This window comes from Agelaius phoeniceus, chromosome 3, assembly GCF_051311805.1.
Source record: "Agelaius phoeniceus isolate bAgePho1 chromosome 3, bAgePho1.hap1, whole genome shotgun sequence".
Classification (NCBI taxonomy): Eukaryota; Metazoa; Chordata; class Aves; order Passeriformes; family Icteridae; genus Agelaius; species Agelaius phoeniceus.
The window spans coordinates 116,279,566-116,305,815 of NC_135267.1; the positions used below are offsets into that span (position 1 = coordinate 116,279,566).

The following is a 26,250-nucleotide window of genomic DNA, read 5'->3' on the forward strand; positions in this document are numbered from 1 at the left end:
TTCTGTAGGATATTGTCATTGTGTTCTATAATAGCACTGCTTCACTCTGCCCATTTTCATACAGTTATAGAAAGTATTTCATACAAATAGGGTGAATTTCTCATGACACCTTTTATACACTTGTACGTTTACCTGAATTTTTGGAGAAATACTTGGTTGATAAAATTGAAGTTTTGTTGGGGGTAGTTATTACTCTTCAGTATTTCTCTGAAAACCTAATGAAGGGAGGTTGAGGGGCATATTGAAAAACTTTAAAGCCAGCAAGATTTGGAGCATCTAGCACTCCTACCATGTTGTAATCATTAATAATAATGAATTTAAATGTTTACACACCCTGATCTCTATTGTTCTCTTTGATGTTAATTACATTACAGCAGATCACAAGTTCATTCTTCATATCAGGCAAATAAGGAAATATTTCCTCTTCATTTATCTGTGTCCCTTAGCAACACAGTAGGTCTTATGCATTGGTGAATAACATGTGGTTTTGCTGCCTTTGCTATATACAAATGCTTGTCTTTCCATCTTTTTAAAAAGCCCTGAGTGGAACTTGGTTACTAAATTCAAGCAAAAAATAATACAAAGATAAATATATGGCCATAGGTGACTATAACGAAGCTTAATAGTGTTCTTGGACATGTTAAAGCTAAGTCTTTTTCTTTTCTCTCCTTTTTGTCTTGCTCTTATTAATGTGAATCAGATTAAATGGATGGTGTGATGACTTGTTCCTGTCTCTGTGGTTCCTGACATGCAGGAGCTGTAATCTGTCATGCACTGTCATCTCTGTTCTTTCATTCCTTTTACCAAAGACAGTTGTGCAGCTAGCATACTATCAATTTTTGAAATGAAAAAATGAGCTGTTGCTTTCCAAAGGGTAATTCCCTTTCAACCTGTGAAGTAGGTGTGGTTTTTTGGTTTGTTTTTTTTGTTCTCCTGTTGAAATTCATGGGGAAAAAAGTAGGTTTTTAAACCTAATTTATTCAGAGTACACTTTTCTATGTGGCTATTAAAAAGGATGAAGACTTGCAGGATATGAAATCTCAGCCATATCTGTTCTAGCTCTGCAGATATTGTTAAAGTTCCTTAGTTGGCACAGTCCTGTCTTTGGTAGGTGATTTTTGTAGCATGTGAGGCTTCATCCTTTGGATTTGCCCTGTGGTTTTCACACTTACAATTGTATGACAGGGTTGGTTTTGTAACCAGTGAAATCAAATAATATTTGTAGCATCTGCGGTCACGTATTTTAATGTGGAATTCCTGACTGCTGGTAGGCATTGCTTAGGTTCCATCAGCAATGTTACTGCTGTGCACAAAGAGGCAGCCTGGTCTCTGGAACACAGTGCATTTCCAGTAGAGAGGTACAGGTCAGCGTTGTACAGGAAGGAAAGGAACTTTTTGCCCTGTAATATTATCTGTCAGTTGGAGAAATGCTTCACAGGTCTGTTCATCTGCTGCCTGCACAGGGCAAATCCTACTGCTGCACTGCCTTTAGAAGAGAGGAGAAGTCTCTATTTCCTACAAATCATCGTGAAATTCCTGTCTGAAATCAGCAAAATGCATGTGGAGTTTTGCTGTTGAAGCTGATTGCAAAGTCTTTAAATGTTGAGAGTTCCTCATTTTCTGGGATTATTGTTAATTTTATTTCACTGTTTGAAAAATTTAATCAGGAATGTAAAATTCTACTGGACCTACAAGCCTGAAGATACTGAAGGATAAGTTTTGTCCACAAGTACAACAATTGACAGTCTCTGTGTGTGTCTGTAAACTTGTTCTGCATCTATGCAGAGCTGTTACAATGGCAGAATCTGACCATGTCTTTTAAAAATCTGACTTTTTCCATTGCTTGTACTATTGGTGATATCCTTTGTTTTAGTGACATGGATCATTAATGACATTTTAAAAAATTAGTTTTTCTTAAGCATCTATATCCAGAAGTACATACAGAAATCTTTATTAACTTAAAAGGAATTCTGAAAACAAGGTAATTAAACATAATACAGCATTATAAAGACAGTGGTCTTAAAATCTGCTTCTGTACTATGCCAAATGGATCTTTAGTTCTGCTGTTTCTATATGAGTGAAAGTGCTGATGGCAGATAAGGTTTACAGCTATAGATTTATGGAGAATTTTCTTCTAAAATTCCAATTTTAACATTCTTTCTTGTAATATTGACCTGTAAGGATATTTGAAGCAGTTACTACTTAATTTCCTATGCATATTGAGTGAGAGCACTGTTTGAAAACCCCGGGAAAGCAGACCCAAATACAAATCTCATACCATCAAAATTTCAGTGGACTCTGGCAGGTTACATTTCTTTCATACTTCTGAGTTTCCTTTGAAAGGAAACCTTTCCCAGATGGTCATTGCAGGGTGCTGAATGAAGCCAGTAATTTTATGTAAGCATGTGAGTTCATAGCCCTGACAGAATTCCTTGTTTGGGTGCTGGATTCTTTGCAGAGGTGGTTTTTTTTCATTTTTATCTCTGCACTGTTAAATGAAGGCAAGTTAAGGGTAAGATTATCTGCAAGGTCACAGAGAAACTTAAGGCATGATGGGCAAAGGATCCTTACCGGGTTGGAACTAGAAATAAACACACAAAGGGAAGGATAGGGCCATACTGATAGTTATAAATTAAGTGTCAAGGTCTCAAATCTGGGAAGGGATCATCAGAATTTATAAAGTTCTATTTAAATAGTCCATTCTCCTCACTTCAGACATCTGTTACTGGTTATTGTTTGAGTGACCACCATGTACATTATACAAAAAGGAATGTGTTTTTTGTAAGATCTCTGCTAATGTGGCAGATAAAATCCCAGTGTTTGATAGCAGTGCCAAAGGGCAAAGAGGTGCTGAACAATATTCCTCATCTTTACCATAACTTTCCTTCCTGGAAAAACAGGCTTTGACAGTGGGAAAATGAAGACTGAGATAAGGAGAAGTGGAAAGAGGCTTGGGAACTGAGAGTGATATAGACCAGAACTTGAGCAAGCAGGGAAAAAAAGTCATCTCTTGGGCTGATGCACCAATTTTTCTTTTGTTGTTGTTGATTGCAGATAGTTCTGTCTCCATGCTATGGCAACAAATTGAAAGGACTAGCAAGCTAAGAAGCTAAGGAACAGTTGTTTGTGTTGGCATGGAGTGTAATCTGGGCCTAGTTTTTACATCTCTAGCAGCTGATTGTTGCACTGGTTTTATTAATGCAAATGCTGCATCAGTCTCAACATTTCATTTTTCAGAGGAGCAGTATTGGAACTGATGGTAATGATTTGCTTACTCAGGAGAGATGAAGCAGTTGACAGTGCTGGTTCTCTCATTTTTATTGATTATGGGCATTAAGTTTCAGTACAGAGAGCAGGGAAGTTTGTTGCCTTTAAACTCTATTTCTTTTACCCTTGGAGAGCTAAGCAGGTGGATACAGGTTATGGGAAATTAAGTGTGCTGCAGACATGTTAAGTGATTCAGTTTTAATTTTCCATTTTAACATCTTGCTGGGTAGACATAAACAGTGCAATTAAGCAAGATTTAATTCAGCCAGGTGACATCTTAGATACCCGATAATAGATGGCATAGCTGAATTTATTGAGCTGCTTTGTGCTGTCAGTTTTACTGTAGCCCTTGCCTGTTCAGAAGATGTATTAAGGAGGAATTTTGACCTTGGCAGGTGTAGAAAAAGTCAAATTTAAATTCAGGAAAATTTTCATGGAAGAATTAGGCAACCTACGAGAGTTTTGCGCAATAGGGTTACAGATGGAGCAGGGAGAAAAAGAGCCTGGTGAATGCACAAATATATGTAATTTTTGATAGAAAATAATAAAAATGAGAAATTTAAGGGGCTGTTTTACAGAAAGTGGGATTTTTTCCAGCAGTTTAGTTCATTATAGGGGGAATCTGGAAGACAAGTGAAGCCAAATTAGCCTCCTGAAGGACCAGGCATTAGCTTAAGCATGATTCTCTGTATTTGCACACAACAGGACAGGATGCTAAGATGCATCTGTAGAGTTTTGCTATTTACTAGTATGTTAAAAAGCTGACCTTTTTGAAACATCTGCATTAACTTTGGAAACTAATTTTCCAGTATCATGTTCTCAGCTGCAAAAGAAACAACAGGTATTAATATAGTTTATGAATTTATTTAGTCTTAGTTAATTTGTACTCTGCACTGGAATAAGTACACAGCCAGCCACCTTTTAGAATATGTGTGAAGAATAAACTTTGGCAGATGTTGCTCATGTTATAACTATCCTTGTTCCATGTATGTGGGAGTGCCTTTAGTGATAGGAATAGAAATTTGTCAGTTCAGTGTCTGACATCTGTGTTGGGCAAATTAGCACAAACTCCAGGGGGCAGAATGAATGAAATGGGAGTCAGTGGAGCCTGTTGGGAAAAAGTCAAAACACCCATTGTAACAGAAGCCATATGCATCACAGCCCTCTGGCATCTTTACAGGAGGGAGTGAATGTAAGGGCAGGAAATCTGGCTGCCATAACCCGTTCAGATCCTCCAGAAGGGATGGAAAAGGGCCTTCACCAAAGGCAGTTAGGTGAGCTGAAGGAGAAGGTCCGTGCACAGATTCCCTGGCTGAAGGGTGGAGGCAGTACTGGAGCTGAGCAGGGAGCTCTGGGCAGATGCTGTATTTGTACTGGAGCTGAACAGGGAGCTCTGGGCAGATGCTGGATTTGTACTGGAGCTGAACAGGGAGCTCTGGGCAGATGCTGGATTTGTACTGGAACTGAGCAGGGAGCTCTGGACAGATGCTGATTTGTACTGGAGCTGAGCAGGGAGCTCTGGGCAGATGCTGATTTGTACTGGAGCTGAGCAGGGAGCTCTGGGCAGATGCTGATTTGTACTGGAGCTGAACAGGGAGCTCTGGGCAGATGCTGGATTTGTACCAGCCCTGAGCAGGGAGCTCTGGGCAGATGCTGATTTGTACTGGAGCTGAACAGGGAGCTCTGGGCAGATGCTGGATTTGTACCAGCCCTGAGCAGGGAGCTCTGGGCAGATGCTGGATTTGTACCAGCCCTGAACAGGGAGCTGAGGTATGGAAGGTTAGAATGCAGCTGTGCAGAAAGTCTCCAAGTCTTGGGTGACATGATGCTGAACTAGAACATGTGATTCCTACTGCACTGTGATTGGATTTGCCTCAGGATCTAATATTCAAGCATTTTTATGAACCAATTCACAAATTCTGGGAGAAAACAATCACTGATGACTTCCAAATACAGATGCAGCCTATGAGATGTAAAACCCAGGGTCTCATGTTGACAAAAGTCTAATATATCTGCTGAGGAAAGTATCATTATTTGCTTATGTTTTTACCTCTTCCTGTAGGCTTCTTGTTGCTGTTAGAGCATACGAGTCAGTATGGACCCAATATAATATTTGATATATTTAATGTCTACATTTTGTTGCATAAAATCAATGCTATTTATCATGTTCAGTGATTTTAATGTTTTCCACATGTATGAGGGTTGGTGCTAATTATCGCTGGCATTTTTCTAAACATAATTGTGGGAAATATTTCCAATTAGTAACAGAATCCACAGGAAACTTGGGAAAAAAATAATACAAAGACCTTGAAATGTAAAACTTAAACTTTTAAAAAAGGCATTCCCAAATAGCAGTTGAAATCCTAGGTACTGGTTGTCCCTTTTGACTGTACTAAAATTGCATCATTTTTTCTTTAAGGCAACAGCTTTTTTGATCCCAGTGAAACAGAGAAATGATTTTTTGGGAATAAATCAGTCCTTCTTGCCATTCCACCCCTCTCCCTCTGTAAAATGGGGCTTCTCTGAAATCTTGGGAGCATGTTGTTTGTATTACTCTTCATAATAGGTGAAAATGAGCAATGTGTTACCCATGATGTCTGTATATTGTGTTTTTCACAAGGGTTTTTCCTTGGGCTTTCATGATGTGATTGACCACATGTGAATATAATACCTGTCAGTGCACTTAGTGTGAAAAAGAATTATAGAAACCAGCAAAGCCAGTTAGGGATTGCACTCTGCTTATGTAAAGTACTGAATTTGTTTATTTAAATGTTTGTTTTCACGTTAGAAACAATCACACTTTGTTTGGATCTTTCTTTCTGCTATTGGAAGAGACTGGAGTAAATTAACTGATTTTAATAAATTTTTAGAAGAAAACTGGTCAGAACTTCCCAGCCTCAGAAACTGAGTTTGTGGGAAGAGGAATGTTTGCAGAAGGATTCACTTTTATGACTTAGAAGTCTTTGTTGTGGCTGCTGGGGGCACGTAAATAAATATTGATTAACCTGTGCAGTGTAGTGCTGTACTCACCTGCCTCCCTCAGAGGTCAGGATGGTTCCTGGGGCTCCCAAAGGCCCGTGCTTGGAGCAGAGTCAGGTGCATTTTTCAGCTGCATCTGATTTAAGTGAAGGTCTTGTCGTGCAGCACCTGCTTCTCATTGCCCTGCTCTCCTCCCAGGGATCAGCAGTTGAGTTAGCAGGAGACATAGCTGAATAGTCCCTCTCTGTTTACTGCTCTCAGACTGGGTAGATGCTGGGGTGCCTTTTACAACAGATGTGAATCAAAACTGTTTGAGGCAGGGGACACTCCACCTGCTCAGCTCTGGCTGGTGCTGCCCTGTGCGAGATGTAAGACAGGGCAGTCAGGAGCAAGGACAGACAAATGGGGAAGGAGCTTCCTTAGCAGGTCATGTTTTAGTCCCAGGAGCCTTTCTGGTGACAAACACTCCAGCAGGTACCTTCCACAATCTATTCTTGCCTTTCACCAACTCCTCAGGGTTCAACTCTGTTCATATTTTACATATTTTTATAAATTGCTTGTTTCTCCTATTCTTTTTTCTTTTTATTTAAGGATAAAATCTATTTATTATATACTCTGTTCAATGCCAGATGAAATGAATTTTTTTTCTTGGACATTAAAAAAAAATTATATCCCTTTGCTTGCCAGCTGATAATTCCTTGAGGTTTTTGGGGATCTCTTTCCATTTTGAAATATGATGGATTCTCCATCATCTGATTCTGCTTTTTCAGCAGTAAGATTTAGCACATCACTTGTTCTTTTGGAAGGCTCATCTATTTCTTCCCTTGTACCTCTGTGGATAAAGCATCAAATATTTTGTTGAACTTTCCTCTTCTGCCCTGTGTTGACTTAATATGCTCCCACTTAATAGAAGGATTTTGTCCAAAGGGTGTCACTTGTGTAATATGCCTTTTTCAGCATGAGTCACTTTTTTCTTATGCTGTTTCTGAAAAAGCTTTCTCGCTGTTCTGAAACTTTCCTGGCTGGGTTTAGACAAATTAGTTAAAATACAGAGTTAAAAGTACTTCTTTTACGTACTTGGAAAATGTAACATTTCAACCATTTCAGTAAATTTAACAATACTAAGAAGTTTGGCTTGCTGCACTTTTTTAGCAAATAAAAACACTTCTGCTTTATGTATTTGTCTTAAAATCTGATCATGTGCAATTAATTTATCTTGAATCTGTTAAACTATTTTGGCATGAAGATTTAGCATCTGCAGATATTTTAGATTGAAACATGGGCTGCAGATGTTGGGTTTGGTTTTGTGCTGCCTCCTGCTTCCCCGTTCAGTAGCTGTGTGCTGCGGTAGGTAAGGCTGTCATGAGAGGCAGGCACGGAAGGGAATTCAGAGCAGGTGAGGCCTCGTCTCTTAGAATAAAAAGGAATCTGAAACAATTGCAAAGTTGGACATGTGGAACAGTTTCCTGCCTGGGACCTGCCCTCACTTCCCCGTTCTGTTTTTGTGAGAGGGAAGTCAGCCCATCCCTGCAGCTGTTGGACAAATAACTCAGAAATATATTTGTGGGTGCATCATGTGCTGGAGAACTGCTGCTCCTTCATCCCAGCAATGGGCACGTTACCTTGTGAAACAAACACTGCGGTTTGCCTCTGCTTCACCTTACAGGAAGCTTGTAAATTGTGTTTTCGTGCTATCTGACATCTGGTTTTATTTCCTCTGACAGAGTTTACATGAGAAGATACTGAGGGTGGTGTCTCCACCTAATTTTTATTGCACTTCATTTTCTGGTATATGCAGAAAGTCATAAAATCAGGTGGTACATTGCTAATTTCCTCAGCCCTCTTGTATGGTGGCTCTTTTCATGCTGAACAAATCCATCAGTAGCTTGCCAATACATACTTGGTGATCTTTTTTTGATGCTTTAAACTCTGGCAGATTAATATTAAAATATAGCCTGTAAAGCATGTATGGGAAAACCTGTGAAAATCATTTAACAAGTTGAATGTCTGAAAAAGGCCCTCAAACCTTTTTATTACTGGCTCTAATTTCTTTAAAAAATAGATATTATCATGTTACAGTTGGCAATCTTTAGGAGTTCTGGAAGCTTTAGTAGTCATTGCAGTTGTTTTGATACCTATTGCTGTAGGACCTGATAATTGCAAACCGAATAATTCAGCCATGCAGAGTGTTTTGTACAAGTTCCTTCTTCTTTCCACCTGGGGAAGAAACAAAATCCCAGCACTGACTTGGTAGAACCTGAAAGAATATCCCCAACTCCAGTTTAGTACAGCAATGACAAAGCAATTCTTCTCATGAATTACCAAATCCATAAGAGCAAATTTTTATCATTATTATTATTACTGATAGCTCAGGGTAAGAGCTCAGTAAGGTAATAATATTTGTCTGCACCCACTTACCAGTCATCAAGGGATACACAATAATATGGTATCCTGTGGCACTCTGTTGGTGTGGCCAAGCCCTAGGAAGTGTCTTTAAAAATTTACAATTAAGAATTAATTGCATTTGGGTAGATTGTGAATATGTTCACCTCCTCAGTTAATATGGCCACTCACCTTCCCCAGCCTGCAGTGGGATGAAAGCGGGTTGTTGCAGACATGGGTATTTCATCATCGCTTGCTCACAATGATTCAAAAAATACCATCGTTTTTAGAATAATACTTTACAACAAGAGGATGAAAGCAGCTTGTTGGAATCTCAAATTATCTTTTTATTATCTTGAGCAAATAGTGTGCTGCTATTTCTGTTTTTCTGGATCAGTCCTGACACAGGCAGGGACATGGTAGATCCTTTCAAAATGATGGTGAGATTGCACTGTTACTTGGAGACTTAGCCCCAAGGAAAAACTTGCTTTTTGCAATTGTTTGAGCTCCAACTATATGACTCTTTTCAATATGTGGGCTACAAAACCTCCTACGGAATTGGGATCAGACCAGCACAGATTGACAACATAAATTAAGCTTAATTCTCTCATGCAATTTAGGCCTCTTTTTCAACATTGTACCTGATAGAGCAGTTCTCCGGGACCAGCGCAGATGTTTAGATTAAGTAATTACTGCTTAGCCTGGCTGTGGGTGATGAACTGAAGGCTCTGTTTGCACTGCAGCATTCTTACCTTGCTAGAAACATGCAGCTCCTTTCCCTCGGCAGGTATTGGGTTTTCTGAAGGAGTTGTCTTCTTTAATTTATTTGAATCTGTTGATTTGGGTGAATTGCTCGCTGTTACGTGCCTTAACAACAGTGTGTTAGTCCTCAGTTTGAAAGTCTCCAGTATCATACACAGCTCCATCAGATCTGAAATTCCTTAGTGTTTTTTATGTTTTCCTAAGGGTTGAATCACTCACAAGTATTTCTTGTTTTCTTTTTCCCATCATTTCTTAAGTTTAATATCCTGCCCATCTGCATCTGTTAAGAGTCTAAAATGCTGCCTTGATGTTGCATCCTAGTCTCATGAGTTGTCAGGCCACATTTATCAGAGGATTGTTCTAAAGGCTTGTTCTCTGCTTACACCTCTTTGCTTGACATGGGAATCTCTCAATGGGATCTTAATGTGCCTATAGCTTATTTATTAAATTTTCAGATAACTGCTTCTTCTCTTCCACTAAAACACCAGAAAATTAAACACTCCTCCTTTCAGGAATTCCTCATACATAAACTGTTCTTCTAAAAAATGCAAGCCAACCGCTTGTGAAAGATTACTTAGATATAATTTGTATGCAGGTTGTAAAAGGGGAATTTCCTCCCTGCTTTTGGAAAGTCTGACTGCATTTTAGATTGTCCAATTCCTGTTGAATCTGTATAATTTAGTGCAGCTATCTTTGAGGATAGATCTTCTATTTAGAACCATTATAGCATTGCCCTTGATCTGCTGCTCCCTTTTTACTGTTGCAGTGACCCCATAGATCTTTGAAAGCAGGGAATTGAAAAGATCTAGGTGATGTTAGCTGATGGCTATAATCCTTCTTTAATAAGAAGGATTTATTTGTTGAAACTGTTCTACAACTTGAGGATATAAATTGATGACAAAGTACAAGCTTTGTACAATTTCCAGAACCAAGCAGCTCTTATCCAGAAAAAAGGTCAAAAGTGGAATATGCCCCTTTTCCTCTCTGACATTTGCATCATATTACTTGAGCATTTTGAAGAGTGGACTTGTTACATGATTTCCTAGAGGGATTCTGCTTTTGGCTGCTTCTGGAGGCTTCTCTCATCTGTTCTGCTCTGCTGTTGTATCAGCTGTTGAGAATTTTTTCTGTACTTGTCAATTGCTCTTGTTAGGTGAGTTCCTGATTAATCTGGTGACAGCAGAACTATTCACTGGTGACCTGTTAGTGCCTAAATCCCCCTCCCCCTGAAACAGAGTTAGAGAAATATCTTGCCTTGAGCATTAACCAGGGAAACACTATTTTCATACAACTTTCCTGCCTGGTGAAAAAAAAAAAAGTATTATTTTTTCCCCTTTCTTCTCCCTCTGCTTTGCCTTTTTTTTTCCCTAGAAGTATGACACCACACCACCCCCCCAAAAATACCACAACAAAAAACCCCTTGAGATTCTCGAGAAAAATATGTGGAAAAATCATACACATATCAAATTGTAACTTTATCTACTTTAAAGAATGAGAAATATACGGTGTTAGCTGTCACCAAAATTCCTTTATTGTCTCATAGCCGTCAGCAGTGGTGGTGGCATAAATTCCTATCCTAACTCCTGTGTTTATGCAGGTTGAGACATTTAAGTGTTGGAACAGTGTCCCTATGGTTTGAGAGACTGTGTATAACCTCAAATAATTGTGCTCCTAGACATGCTTGTAAATGAAAGTTAAATTAGTGTTGTATAATGACAAATATGTCTTTTGTGCTGGATGCTCACTATGCTGCCTCTTGCTATTGCTGTGTAAGAGGAAAAAGTCAAAATATTGCAAATCGTTGGTGCTAATATTATAAACAAGAGGAAAACGCGTAATTTCTTTGGGATCAGAAAGATAAAGGAGGAGAGTAAACTTCTAATAAGCCTGGAAAATGTCATTTTTTTTATTATACAGTTGGCACAGTATAGACCAATGATTAATCAGTCATAATTATACTCTATGCTGTAGATATTAGAACTCTCTTGACTCAGTGCAGAACACTTAGTGATTTTCAGAAAGAACTTAGGATGGAAAATATTCAAATTTTCCTCTTTATTTTAAGACAAGATATTTCACATAAGCTTATGTGTGGCTTATTTTATTTTTTCCCACAAAATCTCTTGGCTCTGCTTTTGCATTCTGGAGAGTGATGATATGTCCTATCAATTTTGTTACAATGCCAGAAAGGGCTTCCAGTGACATTTTTTGAGTGGTCATTGGGATCAAGTCTATCTTTCTCTTCTTTTTTTTAAACTATGATCTAAGACTGGAGTAAAATTCTCTCTGTAACAACAGAGTAGCACAGTGCTCAGGGAAGAGGGAACAGTAGACATAAACAGTTCCTGTATGTTCATCACAGAGCAGTTTTGGAGTTTTGAGTGCGTGAGGGTTGCAGCCCAGCCGAACTCTCAGATGTTTCTGTTCCAGCTGAGCTTCAGTGGGTTCTGACCCTCTGGTCCACATGCATAATGACAGCAGTGGGGAGCCCTGAAATGTGTCTTGGGAGGCTGGCTCTGCACTCGTGTGTGCCGCAATTTGGAGTGCTGTACTGTGGACAAGCCCACTGTGCTCATCCCCAGCGTCCCAAGGACTCTCTGGTCATAAGGACGGCTTTGATGCTGCTCATGGGATGCACTTGATAGAAACAGGAGCATCTATGTAGAAGCCCACTGATTGTAGAAATGGGTATAGCAATAAAAAGTATTGATTTGGGTTCATTTACTCATTCTGGGTTTTGCAACAATAGTTCACCATCTAGCATGTGCTGCTTTCAAAGTTTCAGATGGTTATGGGCAGATGACTTTGCTTGAATGACCACTTTGTGTTGGATTTTGTTCTGTTTACGTTACATGTCTGGTTATATTTTCAATTTGTAGAGTCTATGAAGTGTTTGATGTATTTGTATAAACAATTTGATTTCTGAAAAGATGTTCTGAATTAAATGCCATTGCTGTACAACAATACACTAACAACATTCTGGGATCATTTAAAGCCCTTTGTTTAGTAACACAATGAATGTCATTCGACTGTTACAGTAAGAATGTGAACATTAAAAACAGCTTGTAAAAATGAAGAGTTTTTGAAACCTAGAATTATGGGGGATATCAACTTGGAGCATCTGCTTCTGTGTTTAATTTTTGAGTGAAACGTTTTCCTATTGATTCTTGACAAATGTGTTTCCCATCAAATCAGGCATTCAAATTTCAGTTTTTACAATAACACCTCAAAAAACAATTTCACTGCAAATTTTGAGATGGATGTTGAAAGCGTGAAATTAAAAGTTGCTGATCTTTTTGTTTGCCTCTCAGTTGTGGTACTTAGGAGCCACAAGTTACATCTTGCAGCCACACTGACTGGAAACACTTAATTTCCACTAAAATAAAAGCGAGTATTTTCATGGAATTGCATGTCATCAGAATAAAAACAAAACCAGAAACTTCTATAAGAGCATCAGATCTTCTAATATAAACTGAGTACCTTTTTCCTCCACTTGCCTCTGTTCCCTGCCATTGTTTGTATTGGCATTTATTGTGTACTTGTCCTTTGCTGCTGGAGCAGCCCAGGTGGTATTGAGCTGCTCAGTGTAAACGTGGTGCTCAGAGCTGTACCCTGTGAAGGCACAGGAAGCAGAAATGCAGGTGTAGCTCAGAATGCAGGGGAGTCTGCATGGGAGCTGTCACTCAGATTGGTCCAGCCCTTAACAAAAACAGGAGCTGGAGAGGGTCAGGAGGGGCTGCGCTCGTGCTCTCTGACTCCCCCTTCTCCTCTTTGCTGTGCCAGTTGTGCTTCCCTGTGTCCTGGCCCAAAGCTGCTCCAATTGTGGGCTAAACTGTTGGCTTGTGGCTAGTGAAATAGTTCCAGGTGTGCTGTCTACAAAGAAGAGTGCTCCAAAGCTCAGAGGGATAGAAAGCTTCCATTGGGAAACCTTGACTGTTGCAAGGATTCATGTGCTATTTATATCTGTTTTTTCTTTGAAGCACTACAAATGTTTGGTGTGTTGGTAAAATTTTCAAGATAATTTTAACTGTTCCATTGTATAGTTTTGAATGTGGTTCATTATTTTCTTTTTTTCCAATAGTTTCAAGATTGGCAACTGAGACAAACAGTGCCACTCAGAAGAAAATAATTACAAACATTCTGTCTCCTTGAAAAACAGGTCTATACTTTGTATCTGTATCTATGTATAAAGTTTTGTAGTTAATAGAAAATTATACCAGTTAACATGGAGTATTTGATAATTGGAATTTTCTTGAGGTATCAACTACTTGTTTGTTGTTATTAGTGCTGAACCATGAATAATTTACTGGCTTTCACTTTATAATATGCAGCGTCTGCTAATTTTGAAGTTCAGTAGTCAATTTAAAGTTTGCTGGAGCTGACTAATGATTCACAAGAGATTTTTGTGAGATATTTTGTCATCCATTTAAAGCTTGGAAAAGTCTGCTGTGGCAGCCATCTGGCAATTCTTGGTTCTCTGGAGGAAAGAGAAGCCTTTTGATACAATAGATCAAAGCATTCTGCTCTTTCAGTGACTGATACCTATAAGTAACTTAGAAGTTTCTCAAAGTTATTTCACAATGCCTGTCTCGTTTGCCAAACTTTTGTATTGTAGCCACAATACAATATTGGCCATGAATTGCATTTTAATTATATTTTAATCATTATTTAGAAACTTCTGTTTGCAGTTGATTTACAGATCTGAGTGTTTATTAACCAAGAGATTTTATATTTAACAAATATGCTGTTATGATTAGCACTAAGAGCAAAAAGATTTAGCATTAATTTTACTAATGTTATAGGTAAGGGTACTCTCAGCAACTGTACTTGTGCTACAGCATAAGCCTGAGATATAGGTGCACCTATCAAGGAATTTCAGAAATAGCTGATGTGTCTTGGCATGTAGCTGAATCATCCTAATAGCTGTAATAGGTGAGCCTTTTTATTGAACCATTCAAATACAGGTGACAGATGTGGCAAGTACTGGATATCCACTGACAAGTCCTTCACACTTGCTCTTCTTTACAGTAGGTAGCTTGGAGAAAGGAAAAGACTTCTAAGATGCTGAATTTTTAAGTACTTAATAAATTTAAAGCACCAACCAGATAACTAATGTGGTGCCAGATTTTCAGAAATAGAATTATGTGAGTTTGGTGAAGGAATAGCTAATTTTTCACACATTAAAATTTGCTTGAAGTCAGATTTAAAAGAGGCATTTAGGTAGCAGAAGAAAATTCCACATACTTGTTCTTGTCATATGAACATTTCAGTGAGCTATCCAGGATCGGTCTGGTGCTCTTGTTCCTTGTGAAGTCCAAAAACAATGATACATTTGTAATTCCATACTTGATAAACTTCCATGATTTAATGTTCTGCCTGCTGTAACTCTGAATCAGATACATGTGCTTACCTGATTGTTTGTCTCCCTGTCTGCTCGACATGTGCTTCCTATGAGCTACAGTTCAACATGTTTTTTCTTTTTTTTTTTTTTTCCAGTGTGGGAACTTTGCTGTCTTGGTGGATGTTCATATTTTGCCTCAAGGCTCCAGTAAAGACACCAGCTGGTTTTCAGATCATGAGAAAGAGGTACAACAAATATCAATTCTACTTCAGAAGTGTATGGCTGCAGGGAAAAAGTTGGATTGCCTTGAACTGTTCAGGATTTTTTCAGTGTTAGGAGAATATTGTTAGTTATACCTAACCATCAGCAGTTGCCATGGGACCCCTAGGTCAGCCATATGTGCTGTTTGGGTCACCACCACTTGAAATTTGCTTTTTAAATTTTAAACTATGTATGTGCACATTCATGCATGCATGTGTGCTGTGTGTATTCTTGTGACTTAACTTTTAATTTAAAAATACGTTTCTCATGAATGCTTCTAAATTATCCTGAGTGATACAATCCTGCCAGATTGTGGCAGCTATGATTTTATTGATGAAATACCTTCCTAATAATTTTTTCCTCATTCTGAGAAGTGTAAATGATGTTGCATTTAGAGAGTGCAAGAAAACATAAATCTGCAAGATAAACCGTAGTAGAACTGTTGCCTCTTATGAAAAGAAACCTCCATTATTTTGAAGTGTCATGTGTATATCCTGATGAAATAGTGGGAAACCAGCGAGCAGCAGAAGTCTGCCTGTGCCTTTGATGAGGCTGCAGGGAATCACAGAGGAGCTTGTGCTGCGCTGCTGGCGGGAGCTCTCCTGTGTGGGAACGTGAGAAGCTCCTGCTGAAAGGGAAGGCAGGACGTGTTTGGGATGCCTGCGGACTTTCCCGCAGGTCTCCCTTACGGCATTTTCAGCAGATAGCTTCCCCAATAATGCCGTCATTAACTTGTCACGGCACAGGCCCCAGACATCCCAGAGTCGTACATTTCAATGGAATTGAAAGAAACAATGCGTTCGGATCCTGAGGGAGCAAAAGCACAGTATTTAGCAGCATGTGGTTCGTCTGATTTGTGCTTTATTAAGCAGAGGAATAAGAAAATAGGAAAAATCTCTCGGATTTCTTTTTTATGGCTAAATGAATGCTCATTACCTTTTCTGTTTTATAACAAGTTTCGCTCTCCTGGTTATCTGAGTTTTAAACGTTTTCAAAATGTATTTTGTAAGACTGCCAAAACAAAAGAGATGAATTTCAGGAAATTAGCTCATGATTGATTTAATAAAGAGGCATGACAGGACAGCATTCGGTGCATTTCTATGACTGTATGTTTCAAGAGAAGTACAAAGGTTGCGTATTTTCAGCAACTGAGAAGTGTGAGTCAAATAGCTTTGCAGTTCACTTCCTGAAAGTCCTATGCAGAATCTCTGTGTAAGTGAGGGGAGAAAAGGTCCTAAAGAAAGATTATTCCAATGTATTTTTTATGAGAGCTTTCACATGTTCATCCCAAGCAGTTTTCTGCATTTTTGTTGTTTGCAAACTCTGAAAAATGCTCGTGGCGGTGCAGCCCTCTCTGGCTGTCTGTGGGAAATGTGGATGTCTCTGTAACAAACACAATTCCTGCTGATCCCTGCTTACCCTGGCTGGAAGTCATCGGCTTGAGCTCAAGGACCCTGGTGATGCTGTCCCAGTGGCCCTTTGGCCACTGCTGCTCGGAGCACGTGCTGTGGAGGGCAGGGTGGAACCACCCCCGTGCCCAAAGCACAGCCCTGCAGTGAGGGAATCCAGCTGGGGGTTGGAATCAGCACCTGGCACACTGCTGTGCCCAGCTGGGTGGGGAGGACTCCTGGGATTGCTGTGGGATGGATGCTGCAGTTTTCCCTTATTGCTGCCCTGCCAATTTCCCTGCCTTTTCTTTCATACCCCTTTTTCCCTGGAATGGCAAAATCAAAGTTTTATCCTTGCTTTCTGAAGTCTGCATGGTTCTTTGTGGGGAGCCATTTAAATAACATTTCCATAAGGCTAACAAGTGAAATATGTTCCATGTAAATGAAGGAAGTGCAAGGTAATGTTTATTGCTGTGGAAGGAACCAAAGACACCCCATGTTTCTGCTGCTTCTGCAACCTTCTCGTTGTAATTCCATGAAGGAATGTGTAATGGGAGCACTTTAATGAGTTAAACAGAGGGACAAGCAAATACAGAAATTTATAATTGTGCTCTACAAGCAGAAAGGAAAATGGATTTCTTACTGTAAAGGGAAAATACTGGTTGTGATTGACTAATGTATATGCCCTGCTTTCATTTAGATTTTGATTAAAAATTTGTTGTTCTGAGTACTTCCTACATTAATCAAAAGGAAATTTCAAGGCAAGATAATTTAGATACTACTTATATAATTTTTTCTATTACCCTAACACATTTTAGAGGTAAAATTATATTTTTGTGTGCCACAAAGTATCATTGCTGTGAGCACATAGTTATGAACAATGGAAAATGAGAATACTGAGGGAAAAGTCTCAGATATATGTGTGTGTGTGTATTAAGCTTAAAACTTATTCTGGTGTTCAAGAGATGAATTTTTGATTTTTACTCCAAGTGGTGTTTTTTTTTTCTGGCTAATTTTGGCAGAAGGTTTTGCTCTTCCTGAGTTGTATGTGGTTTTATTGTGCTTTGTTGAAGAAAGTATGAAAGATATGAACAGTTATGTTTAGGAGCAGAAAAATCTAAATTAATTAGAGCAATTAAGTTGCTGTGACCTAATTTGCTTGGTCTTATCCACTCTCCCCCCCCCCCCCCCCCCAAAATTACTCAGAATTGGAGCAAAATATCTGTTGTTGTTTTATAAGGATTCTTAAACAGAAATAGTGTGGTGACAATTCCTGAGAGGATTTTTACTAAAATTTTGCTTAAATACCTAATGTTGTGATACATTTTTAACATGTATTTTTTCCTACTTTGCATGCATATGAAACTAATTTCTGGTTTTAAAAAGTTAGCATTGTAATATAATGTATTTCATCTGCCAAGTAAGAATTTCATAATCTACTTCCTCTTTTGTTCTTTAGAAAAATTGTTGGATTCCCCTCCTTGTTCCCATCCATTTCCTAATTCATGTGCTTCTCCTCAATGTTTTTCCTTTTAGTGGGAGAGGGGGTAATTTTGTATTGGTTTCTGCTGTGTGCCTCTGGGCATTTCTGTAAATTTAGATCAAACCAGGCCAGTGGTTTCTCTTTCAGGAGGTCTGCAAGCTGCTGGAAGAAGTTGTTGCTTCAAGAGTCAAACACTACTTGGAGGCACCTAAGCAGCGTGGTCAGTGGAAGCCCATGGAACAGGGATCATCTGGGCCTTTGTTTCTTACTGGTAAAAGAAATTATTTCACTTAGTATGCCAAACAGTTTTTTAAAAGAAATTATTTCACTTAGTTTTCCAAACAGTGGAAAACACTGTTCTTTGTATTTTCTGTGAGAAATTTGCCATCAGCAAGGCCTGAAATAGTCAATGTTTTGGTCTGGAATTACTTCAGCTATGTTAGTGAAAAAATTAAGTCGATTTTAATTTTCTGTGTTGCTTAAAAATGAACATAATGCTGGTACTATTAGTCCAAGAGCCTATCATTAGAACTAAAAAAATTACTTATATAACTCTTGGTCCTGCAAAATTGGTTGAAGTCTTGCTGGTTAGTTAAATCTCTTTTCCACTCACCTATTTAGTGTAGAATTTTTAAATACAGAAATAATATCTTTACTTCTCCTTTTACTTTTGGCAATCTGTTCAGTCTTAAAAAGTTGGTGTGGTGTGATAGGTGACATTTGTTGTTTTACCAGTGCTTCTGCAGGCCTGACAGCAGCACCCATGACCTTGGGAGTGCAGAGATTAAGAGCCTTCACCCATTTGGAATTCACTTTTTATGTGTGTGAGGATGATGAGGCCAGAAGGTGCCATTTCAGTACATCCTCACTTTAAACTAAAAATCATGACCAGTGCAGCTTGGGCCCTACTGCTGGATCAGCTTTGGGGCTAAATGGCTGCCAGTTCTTGTTTAACACCATTTCATTGTTAGCACAATGTGGGGTTTACAGTTGATAGGCTCATCTGTTGGTCTTAGATCATACCAGCAATTTATCTTTAAATAGTTCTTAGGCAAAAAATTACTGGTGTTAGTTACTAGCCTGGAGCAGGTTATAAACTTGTCTCAGAAAAGCAGGGCTGCAGTAGTAAAGCTCTGTGCTGGCCATGTTTTGTCACATTTCCTTAAGTCCAGGAGAGATCTCTGCTGGAGAATGGCTTCTGCAATGCATGCGATTACATACTTAGATCATCACTATGCTCATAGATTTTACAATTCAACACGTATTAGATGAACAGTTCCAATTGGGAACAAGTTCTTTGCCTCTTAAGATGCTTACCATTGTTGAAAAAAGTCTATTCCTATAGAGTGCTGGTTGGTGGTTGTAGCTTTATGTGCTATTGTCAATAATAACGATAAAACTCAGGTTATATACTGTAGGGTTGGCTTCATATTGCACCATTTTAGGCATATATGGGAGCCAGGTTCTTCTGGCATGACAGGGTTTTTTTCCCACACCTCAAGAACACAATACCTCATAAGTAGGAGGAGCTTCAGGCCACTAAGGGATTTCCAAACCCTTTTCTTCCTTGCAAGTTGTTAACTACATTTTACCCCTTTAAAATATTACTGTTGTTTGTCAAGCACATGAACTTTGAGACCCCTGTACTTTTCTGGTTGTGAGTGAACGTTATAGGTGGTGGGATCAGAATTTCTAAGATCTGTTGGGGGTTTTGTGTTTTCTTTTATGAAGGGATGGTTTTTATTATTTATTTTTTAAAGTTTCCTGCCTTAGTTAAAAGTAGGTTTTGAAAAAATTATGATTTTATAAGGTTAAACTGCCAGACATAAGTTTTTTTTTTAATATATGTGGGTAGATACAACACTAGGTTCAGTGTGTTTGTTAGAATTTAGGGTCTTCTATTTTCTTTCACATCATGAACTTTTCAGTAAGAATACTGGTGTGCTGTCCCAGGGTTGGGAGCTGATCTTCTGCTTGACTCTTCCCCTTGTTTCCTGAAAATTAAAAACTTAGGGATATGCATTTGAGGAGGTCATCAGTAATATCAGTGACAGTGTAAGATTAAAGGATATTTACTTTGGATGAGGCAGAATGACTGTTCCATCAGTTTTCTGCAGTTAATCTCACCGTCATTAATTAACAATAAAGAACTAAAGGAAGAAAACAGGCTGTGATAACGAACACTCATGTTCAGCTTTACTTCCAAAGCCAACTCTTTCTTTTTCTCTCAGCCTGCTTTGCTCAAGGCTGTAATTTGTAAGAAAGGAGTGCTTTGTTCAAGCCCAAGAATCAAGTTTCTTCAAGTTCCCTTGGAGTCTGTTCTTACCTGGGAAGGAAATAACAGAATAGGTGGGTGTTCAGTGGGGCAAGGGGCCCTGCCTCTAAGGACTGACCCTTTGAGCAGGGGGCTGCAGCAGCTGCCTGTGGTGCTGTGCCTGCTCCTGGGACCCCAGCAGGGATCTCTGTTTGTGGCCTGCAAGGGATGGCTCTGTGCTGTCACACAGGTGAGGTGCCACATTGCAGCACAGATGGCTCTGTGTTGTCGGTGCCACATGGCAGCCCCTGCAGGCTGCCAGGGTTCTGTACCACACAGAGGAGTGCAGGAGCCCCGTGTGCTCCATGGAGGTGCTGCTTGCTGGGAAAAGGCTTCAGCTGCAGCTCCTGTTGCCTTTGGAGCTCAGGAGGAGTTTCTGAGTTCTTCAAGCTCTGTGTGGTTTCTTCTGCTCCAAGTTATTCAGGTGTGTGTGGAGTTGCACTGCTGTGAGCCCCCTGCTTTGTAAGGAGGTGTGTATCTATAGAGGGATCCTGCACGTGATTATTAACTGCTTGCTTACTCTTTCCAGTGTCCCAGGTCAGCATTCCACCCCTGGCTGTAGCTGCATCTTTTCAAGTCAACTTTACCTAGTGGGCTGTACACACTGCAGGATATATTCAACATTTCTTGAAAAGAGAATTATTAGACCTGTACTAATAAGATTTTAGACTACCTTTAATGTCGAGGCATGATGTATTAGGTTTCATTTCAGAACTAGAAGCCAAGCTACCTTAAGACTTGTTAAGTGCTCTACTTCCTCACTACTATAACAATTTTGAAGAGAAAATTTTCACCTATCACAGCTTCTTTTTAGTAGTAACATTATATTATGTTTAATATTAGTATGACTTGACACTACCTTTCATTTTTTGTAACACTTAATGTAAATATCCATGCAAGTTACTTGTTAATTTACATTTCTTTTTCATTTGAGTTACACCCACACTGCAGTGTGTGGTGGGTCGCATACCAGCTCATTAGGAAATCTGTGGGTGTTACACACAGGAGAAGAAAGAAAGAAGGAAAGAATGGAAAAATGAGAGAAAGTAGCCAAGACAAGCAAGTTCTTCCTATTCTTCCTTCTGTCTGAACAATTTCCACACCCTTCCCGAATGGCCAGTACAAACAATTTGCCAAAGTAAGCTTTAATTTAGTATTTGGACATAGGCTTAGGTATAAATTCTCTGATTCTTATGTTTAATTAATGTCCAAATGTGTTTGACTTTAGTTTATTTTATTTTTTTTTAAGAGAAATTTAAAATGGGGTGGATTTTCAAAGGCTGAATTTTGCCTGCATCCAATCTGCATGGCCAGAATCATGCAAGAAGGGCATCGGCCGGGTATGACTTGTGATTGCATTATTTGAAGGTTCACATTCCACAGAAAGTGTCTGGTTTTGATCAAGAGCAGTGAGAATTAAGGGGAGACTACAGAGGTCTGAGGAGAGGAATTAAATACAGGAGAAATGGCAAAGGGAGAACTGAAAACAATAAGGAAGAAGGTGAGGTTTACATGGGCGCAGAGGAAACAATAAGGAGAAGTGAAAAAAAAATGTGGCTGATAGAAATGTCAATATTACAAATGGAAGGAAGAAGGTATATTGTAAACTGACCTTCTTCCCCCTCTTGAGGGAGGAAAAAGTTAACTATGTTTTTCCTACAAGTAATTTTCAGACCTACTCTCATTCCTTCCCTAGCATCCTTGCTGTTTTTCTTGGCTTGAGGGTGGGACATTTTTGCTCTGATTTCAGATCTTTTTATGTACAGTCTCTTCTACAGTGAAAATAATTAGAGAGCATGCTGTCACATGGCACAGTGAGCTCCCAGCTTGATTTTATCTGCTTTCCCTGGGACTCTGTGTACTTTTTTATATATTTTTAACTTTCTTCTCTCATGAAATGGGGCTTGCTGTGATCATGTTTCCCGAGTCCATCTTTTCACCCAGTTGCTTTTCATAAATGTGACTGTGTTTTATTAACAGGTAGACATCTCAGACTTGAAATTCTCAGACATTAACTTGTGACAAGCTTACTAAAATGAGAAACTGGAAGAGGTACAATAGCTGTTATGAGTTGTTCAGCCTTACAAAGATCTGGAGTCAAAGTTCATGTCTTATTTAGTATAAAGAAAAACCCATAAGATGCCATTTCATAAGAAAATACATTTCTCTTGCTTATGAAACAATTTTTTTGGCTCCTGCAAGCACACAAAAAATATACAATAAATCATGATGGCAAATATTCCAAACTCTTTTGGCCTTGCATTTTAATTTGAACATTATGATGTTTTTAAGGGAAACACCCTTTTCAGACTGCCCCAGTTTGCTTTAGGAGTGTTCACTATTGCTGTAGGACATGAATTGTGGGAAATGCTTGTAGGGTATGTTCCACATTGTAATCCTGTAACAGCAAAGCTGATTTATTCCCACCCTCCCAGCTGTTAACTCGCACTCCTCTGCTGTGAAACTGTTTGGTTGGGTCTGAACTAAAATCTTTTCACTGGCCTTGCTTGAACAGCAGCTTTACAGCATTTCAATGGGTGCTGCCATAGGGGTGTGGGGAGGAGTCTTCCCTATGACCTTTGAGATTTGGAGTTGCACATTGTAATATCTGTCTCTCAGAAGAATTACATTGCAGCTTCTCTGCAATGGGCTCATTTGTGATTTGTGGCCAAGTCCTGCAGATCTGTGTGAACTTTAAACTTACATTCATCTGTCTGTGACAACAGAGCTCCCTGAAGTATGCAGTAACTTATGCAGTAACTTATGAATAATGTTTTGATTAGTATCTTGTACCTAATATTTCCTGGTTTTGCTTTACATTACTTCCCTCGCCCCCACCCCTTATTTTTTACAGCCAGATAATGGGGAATAAGGGTATCTGTTTTTCACCAAAGCATTCTTCTTCTAGAAGGTCAAGGTTATATATCTGAATATATATATGTCTGAATATATATACTTGCTTTTGTCATTTTGTTCTTTTTCGCAGGGTAATGGGCATTTGACAAGAACAAAAGAAATGTCCATACTTACACGCTCTTTGGGTGTTTTCTTTTTTTGTGATTTTTTTCCTATCTTACCTTAGATTGTAATACAGTAAAATTGGGGAAAATGCCAAGAAGGGCAACCGAGATGATCTAAGATGAGGAAATGCAATACAGGGAACAGTTACATGTGCCTGGACTCTTCAGCCTGGAAAATAATATCAATTATGGGGAATACAACCAAGATGTGTAAAATCATTTCTTGTCTCGTTCTCTTCCAGTTTGAGAGCAAGGGCGTATCAAATGAATGGAAATGCTGTGGTGGTTAGGGGAGCTGGAGAGCCCTTTGCCAAAGGATAACAGATATGATAAAGGCTTGTGCTGCATCCACAGCATCATGGGAGGGTATTCCAGGGAGAGGACAGAATCTCCTGTGGTGCACTAAAGGCCTGAGCTTAGAGCCTGGCAGAGTGTCAGTCAGGGAGGTAACCATGTGCACCTGGCCCTTGTATTTTAGGGTCCCCTTGAAGGTGTTTGGCTGTAGGCACCTTTGGTCTTGCCCTGCGTGGCCTTCCTTACCATTGTGCCCCTCTGCAGCTGAGCCCTCATCCAGTCAGAGGCTGGGAGGAGCTCCTGCACTGCCTGGACTCAAGCATCTGCCTTTGGGAGGATCTTCTGTGGTGACACTGATACTGGCAGAGGCCTCAGCAGTGCCTGTCCCTGTTTTACATGGGATATTTGCAACTGCAGCACCAGCTGGGTTGAATGTGTTCTCCATGTTTTGCTTCTTCCCTGGTGGCAGCTCCTCATGAAATGTTGCACTTATTTTAAAAATGTCCTTGATAAAGTGGTTTATATAGGTAGTATTGGATTGAAAAAAGCAACAGGACAGTTGTTTAATTCGGTGTATTCTTGTGAAAAGGAAGTGTTTGGTGTTGGTTTTGAAAACAGTCTTGATCTCTAGCCTTAAAATACTCTCTGCCTTAATGCATTGTATCACATTCTCTTGCTTTCATCTCATTTCCATTTGCTTGTCTCTTCTTCCCATATGATTTTTTTCATTTTATGAGGAGAAAAAATAGTATGAAAATAAGTCCTAGTTATGTGTGTGTGCAAAAACAAATGTGTTTGCATGCACAAACAGCTACTCTCTTACATATCTATATGAGGTATAAAGGTCTTCCTTTATCTCCAAATATTTCTGCAGAGGGATTTTGCTGCTAGTACTACAGTTTATGCAATGACACAGATATTTATGCAAATTTAAAGTTTATCTTTGGAGTTTTCTTTCTATAGTTAGGCAAAAAATCAGCATCCATTAATCATGTGTCTTTACAAAGTGGAGTGGTGTGTCTCAGTTTCTCAGAGTTGGCTGGAAGTTAATAGGTAATTTATCTCTATCAGTTAAAAATGAAGTTTAGGGTACTAGTTTGATGCAGGTGTTTCAAGTTAGGCAAGATGAACCCCACCTTTAATTTCTGATTTGATACTCACCTGAGAATATCAAAGTGACTCTCATCTAGGCCAGGGAACATACCCTTGGAAAGAGCCCTTGGCATGCTTGTTCCAAGTGGGAATTCAGCATTTTTGGAGGGCACACGAAGCCAATTTGAAAATCTGTCCCTAAGCAGTATTTGTTACTTGACTGCCTTACTCCTCTTTGCCTCATTGTTCCCTCTTGGAGGTGCTCTTTGTGTGTGCTCTCTGTAGGTTTCACAGCTGCTCCCGTCCCTTGGAGTCAGGAATGCCCAGGATGGACTCTCAGGGTCCAGCTCAGGGACCTGCTTTAGCCCTAAGCTCTAGCACTACATAGGTTTGGGGTTTGTTGAGTGCTCACTGTTTGGATTGAAATGTTGTGATGCTAAAAATTAACTGGTTTAATAGCCTCTTTTGCCTTTAGTTCAACTGTACATTAAATGAGGTGACAAAAAAGGATTGATACTTACCTTGAAATTAACTATTGGGTTCCTTTTTTAAAAAAAGTGTTCTTTATTAAATGTTTCTAAAGAGAGCAATATTGTTTTGGTTAAAATTTAAGCAAGAAAGAATAGGGATTTGAAATAAAACCTGAAAGAAATGTGAATTCCCTAGAAACGTTCAGAGGAATTTACTTAATTGCAACCAGAAGTTTGACCTGGAAGTGTAACGCTTTGACCTTTTAGCTGTCTGGCTTCCTAAATGTGTTGTTTTGCTCTCTCTAAACTGTGAGAAAATCTCTTTTACACATCTTTAACCCTTACCTTACCTAAGAGTCTCATTGAAAGTCTGCAAGCAATCACCAGCAAAAGAAAAATCATCATGATATTTTAAGAAAAAAAAATGATTGCAGGTATGTATTGAGCATTGAAGTCCTTTTTATTTTCATTTTAACTGGAAGTAATTGGGGGTATAATTTCACTGTTAAATATGAGTAGGAATTTCTTTTAAACTTTCCATCCTACCATATTACACAATAATACTCTCCTTTGTTCTTAAGTTTCATTATCATATGACCAAGGTAGAAATTACAGCTTTTAAAATTGCAAACATTTTTGTGGGTTTATTCATATTTGGAAAATTTTTATAAGTCTTTATGGGAATCTGTCCAGCTAGAGTTGGAGGGCCAATTCCTGAGAAAAATTATGGCTCTTTTCTCTGTGTTAGTAGTTTAGTGAGAGCAATTCTGGATGTTTGATTCACCACTGAGTACCAGGTATGTTGTGGTTACTAAACACAAAGTGTTTCTGTGGATTACAAAGGCACAGTGGCAGACCACAAACAAAACTAACCCCACAAAGCTTTGCAGGGCCCATGCCTAATTTAGTAAAAAAAGGAGATAATTAAATAAAAATTTAGTAGTGTAGCAAATAATAAAGACTTCTCCTTGAAAATGTGAGGGGAAAAAAGTTCAATGTAATCTTGACTGGGTTGTGGGCTTAGAACTTGGTGTATCCATCAACTTCAGACATATCAGAGATGATCTAATGCACAGCAAGTATTCAGGGAGAAACATTCCATATTCACTGTACAAACCCATGTTTAAATGCCAAAAGTTACTTTAGAGAGAATAGTAGATGACAGTTCTGTATTTGTTTATGGAGTATCTTTCTCTT

The 26,250-nt window shown here is 39.0% G+C and overlaps 1 protein-coding gene across 5 annotated transcripts in view; it reads left to right on the top strand.

Annotated features, from left to right (window-relative positions):
• The window catches only part of SLX4IP (SLX4 interacting protein), a 69,745-nt gene that overhangs the window by 18,963 nt on the left and 24,532 nt on the right, over window positions 1-26,250 (top strand). For 4 of the 5 annotated variants that reach the window (XM_077176308.1, XM_054628919.2, XM_054628922.2 and 1 more), the window contains 2 exons: window positions 14,887-14,976; window positions 18,011-18,134. In XM_077176308.1, coding sequence (XP_077032423.1) covers window positions 18,098-18,134 — 37 coding nt within the window. In that variant the 5' untranslated portion in view covers window positions 14,887-14,976; window positions 18,011-18,097. Of the gene's footprint in view, window positions 1-14,886; window positions 14,977-17,995; window positions 18,135-26,250 lie in introns of all 5 variants that reach the window. The other variant, XM_077176307.1, reaches the window with a different exon arrangement.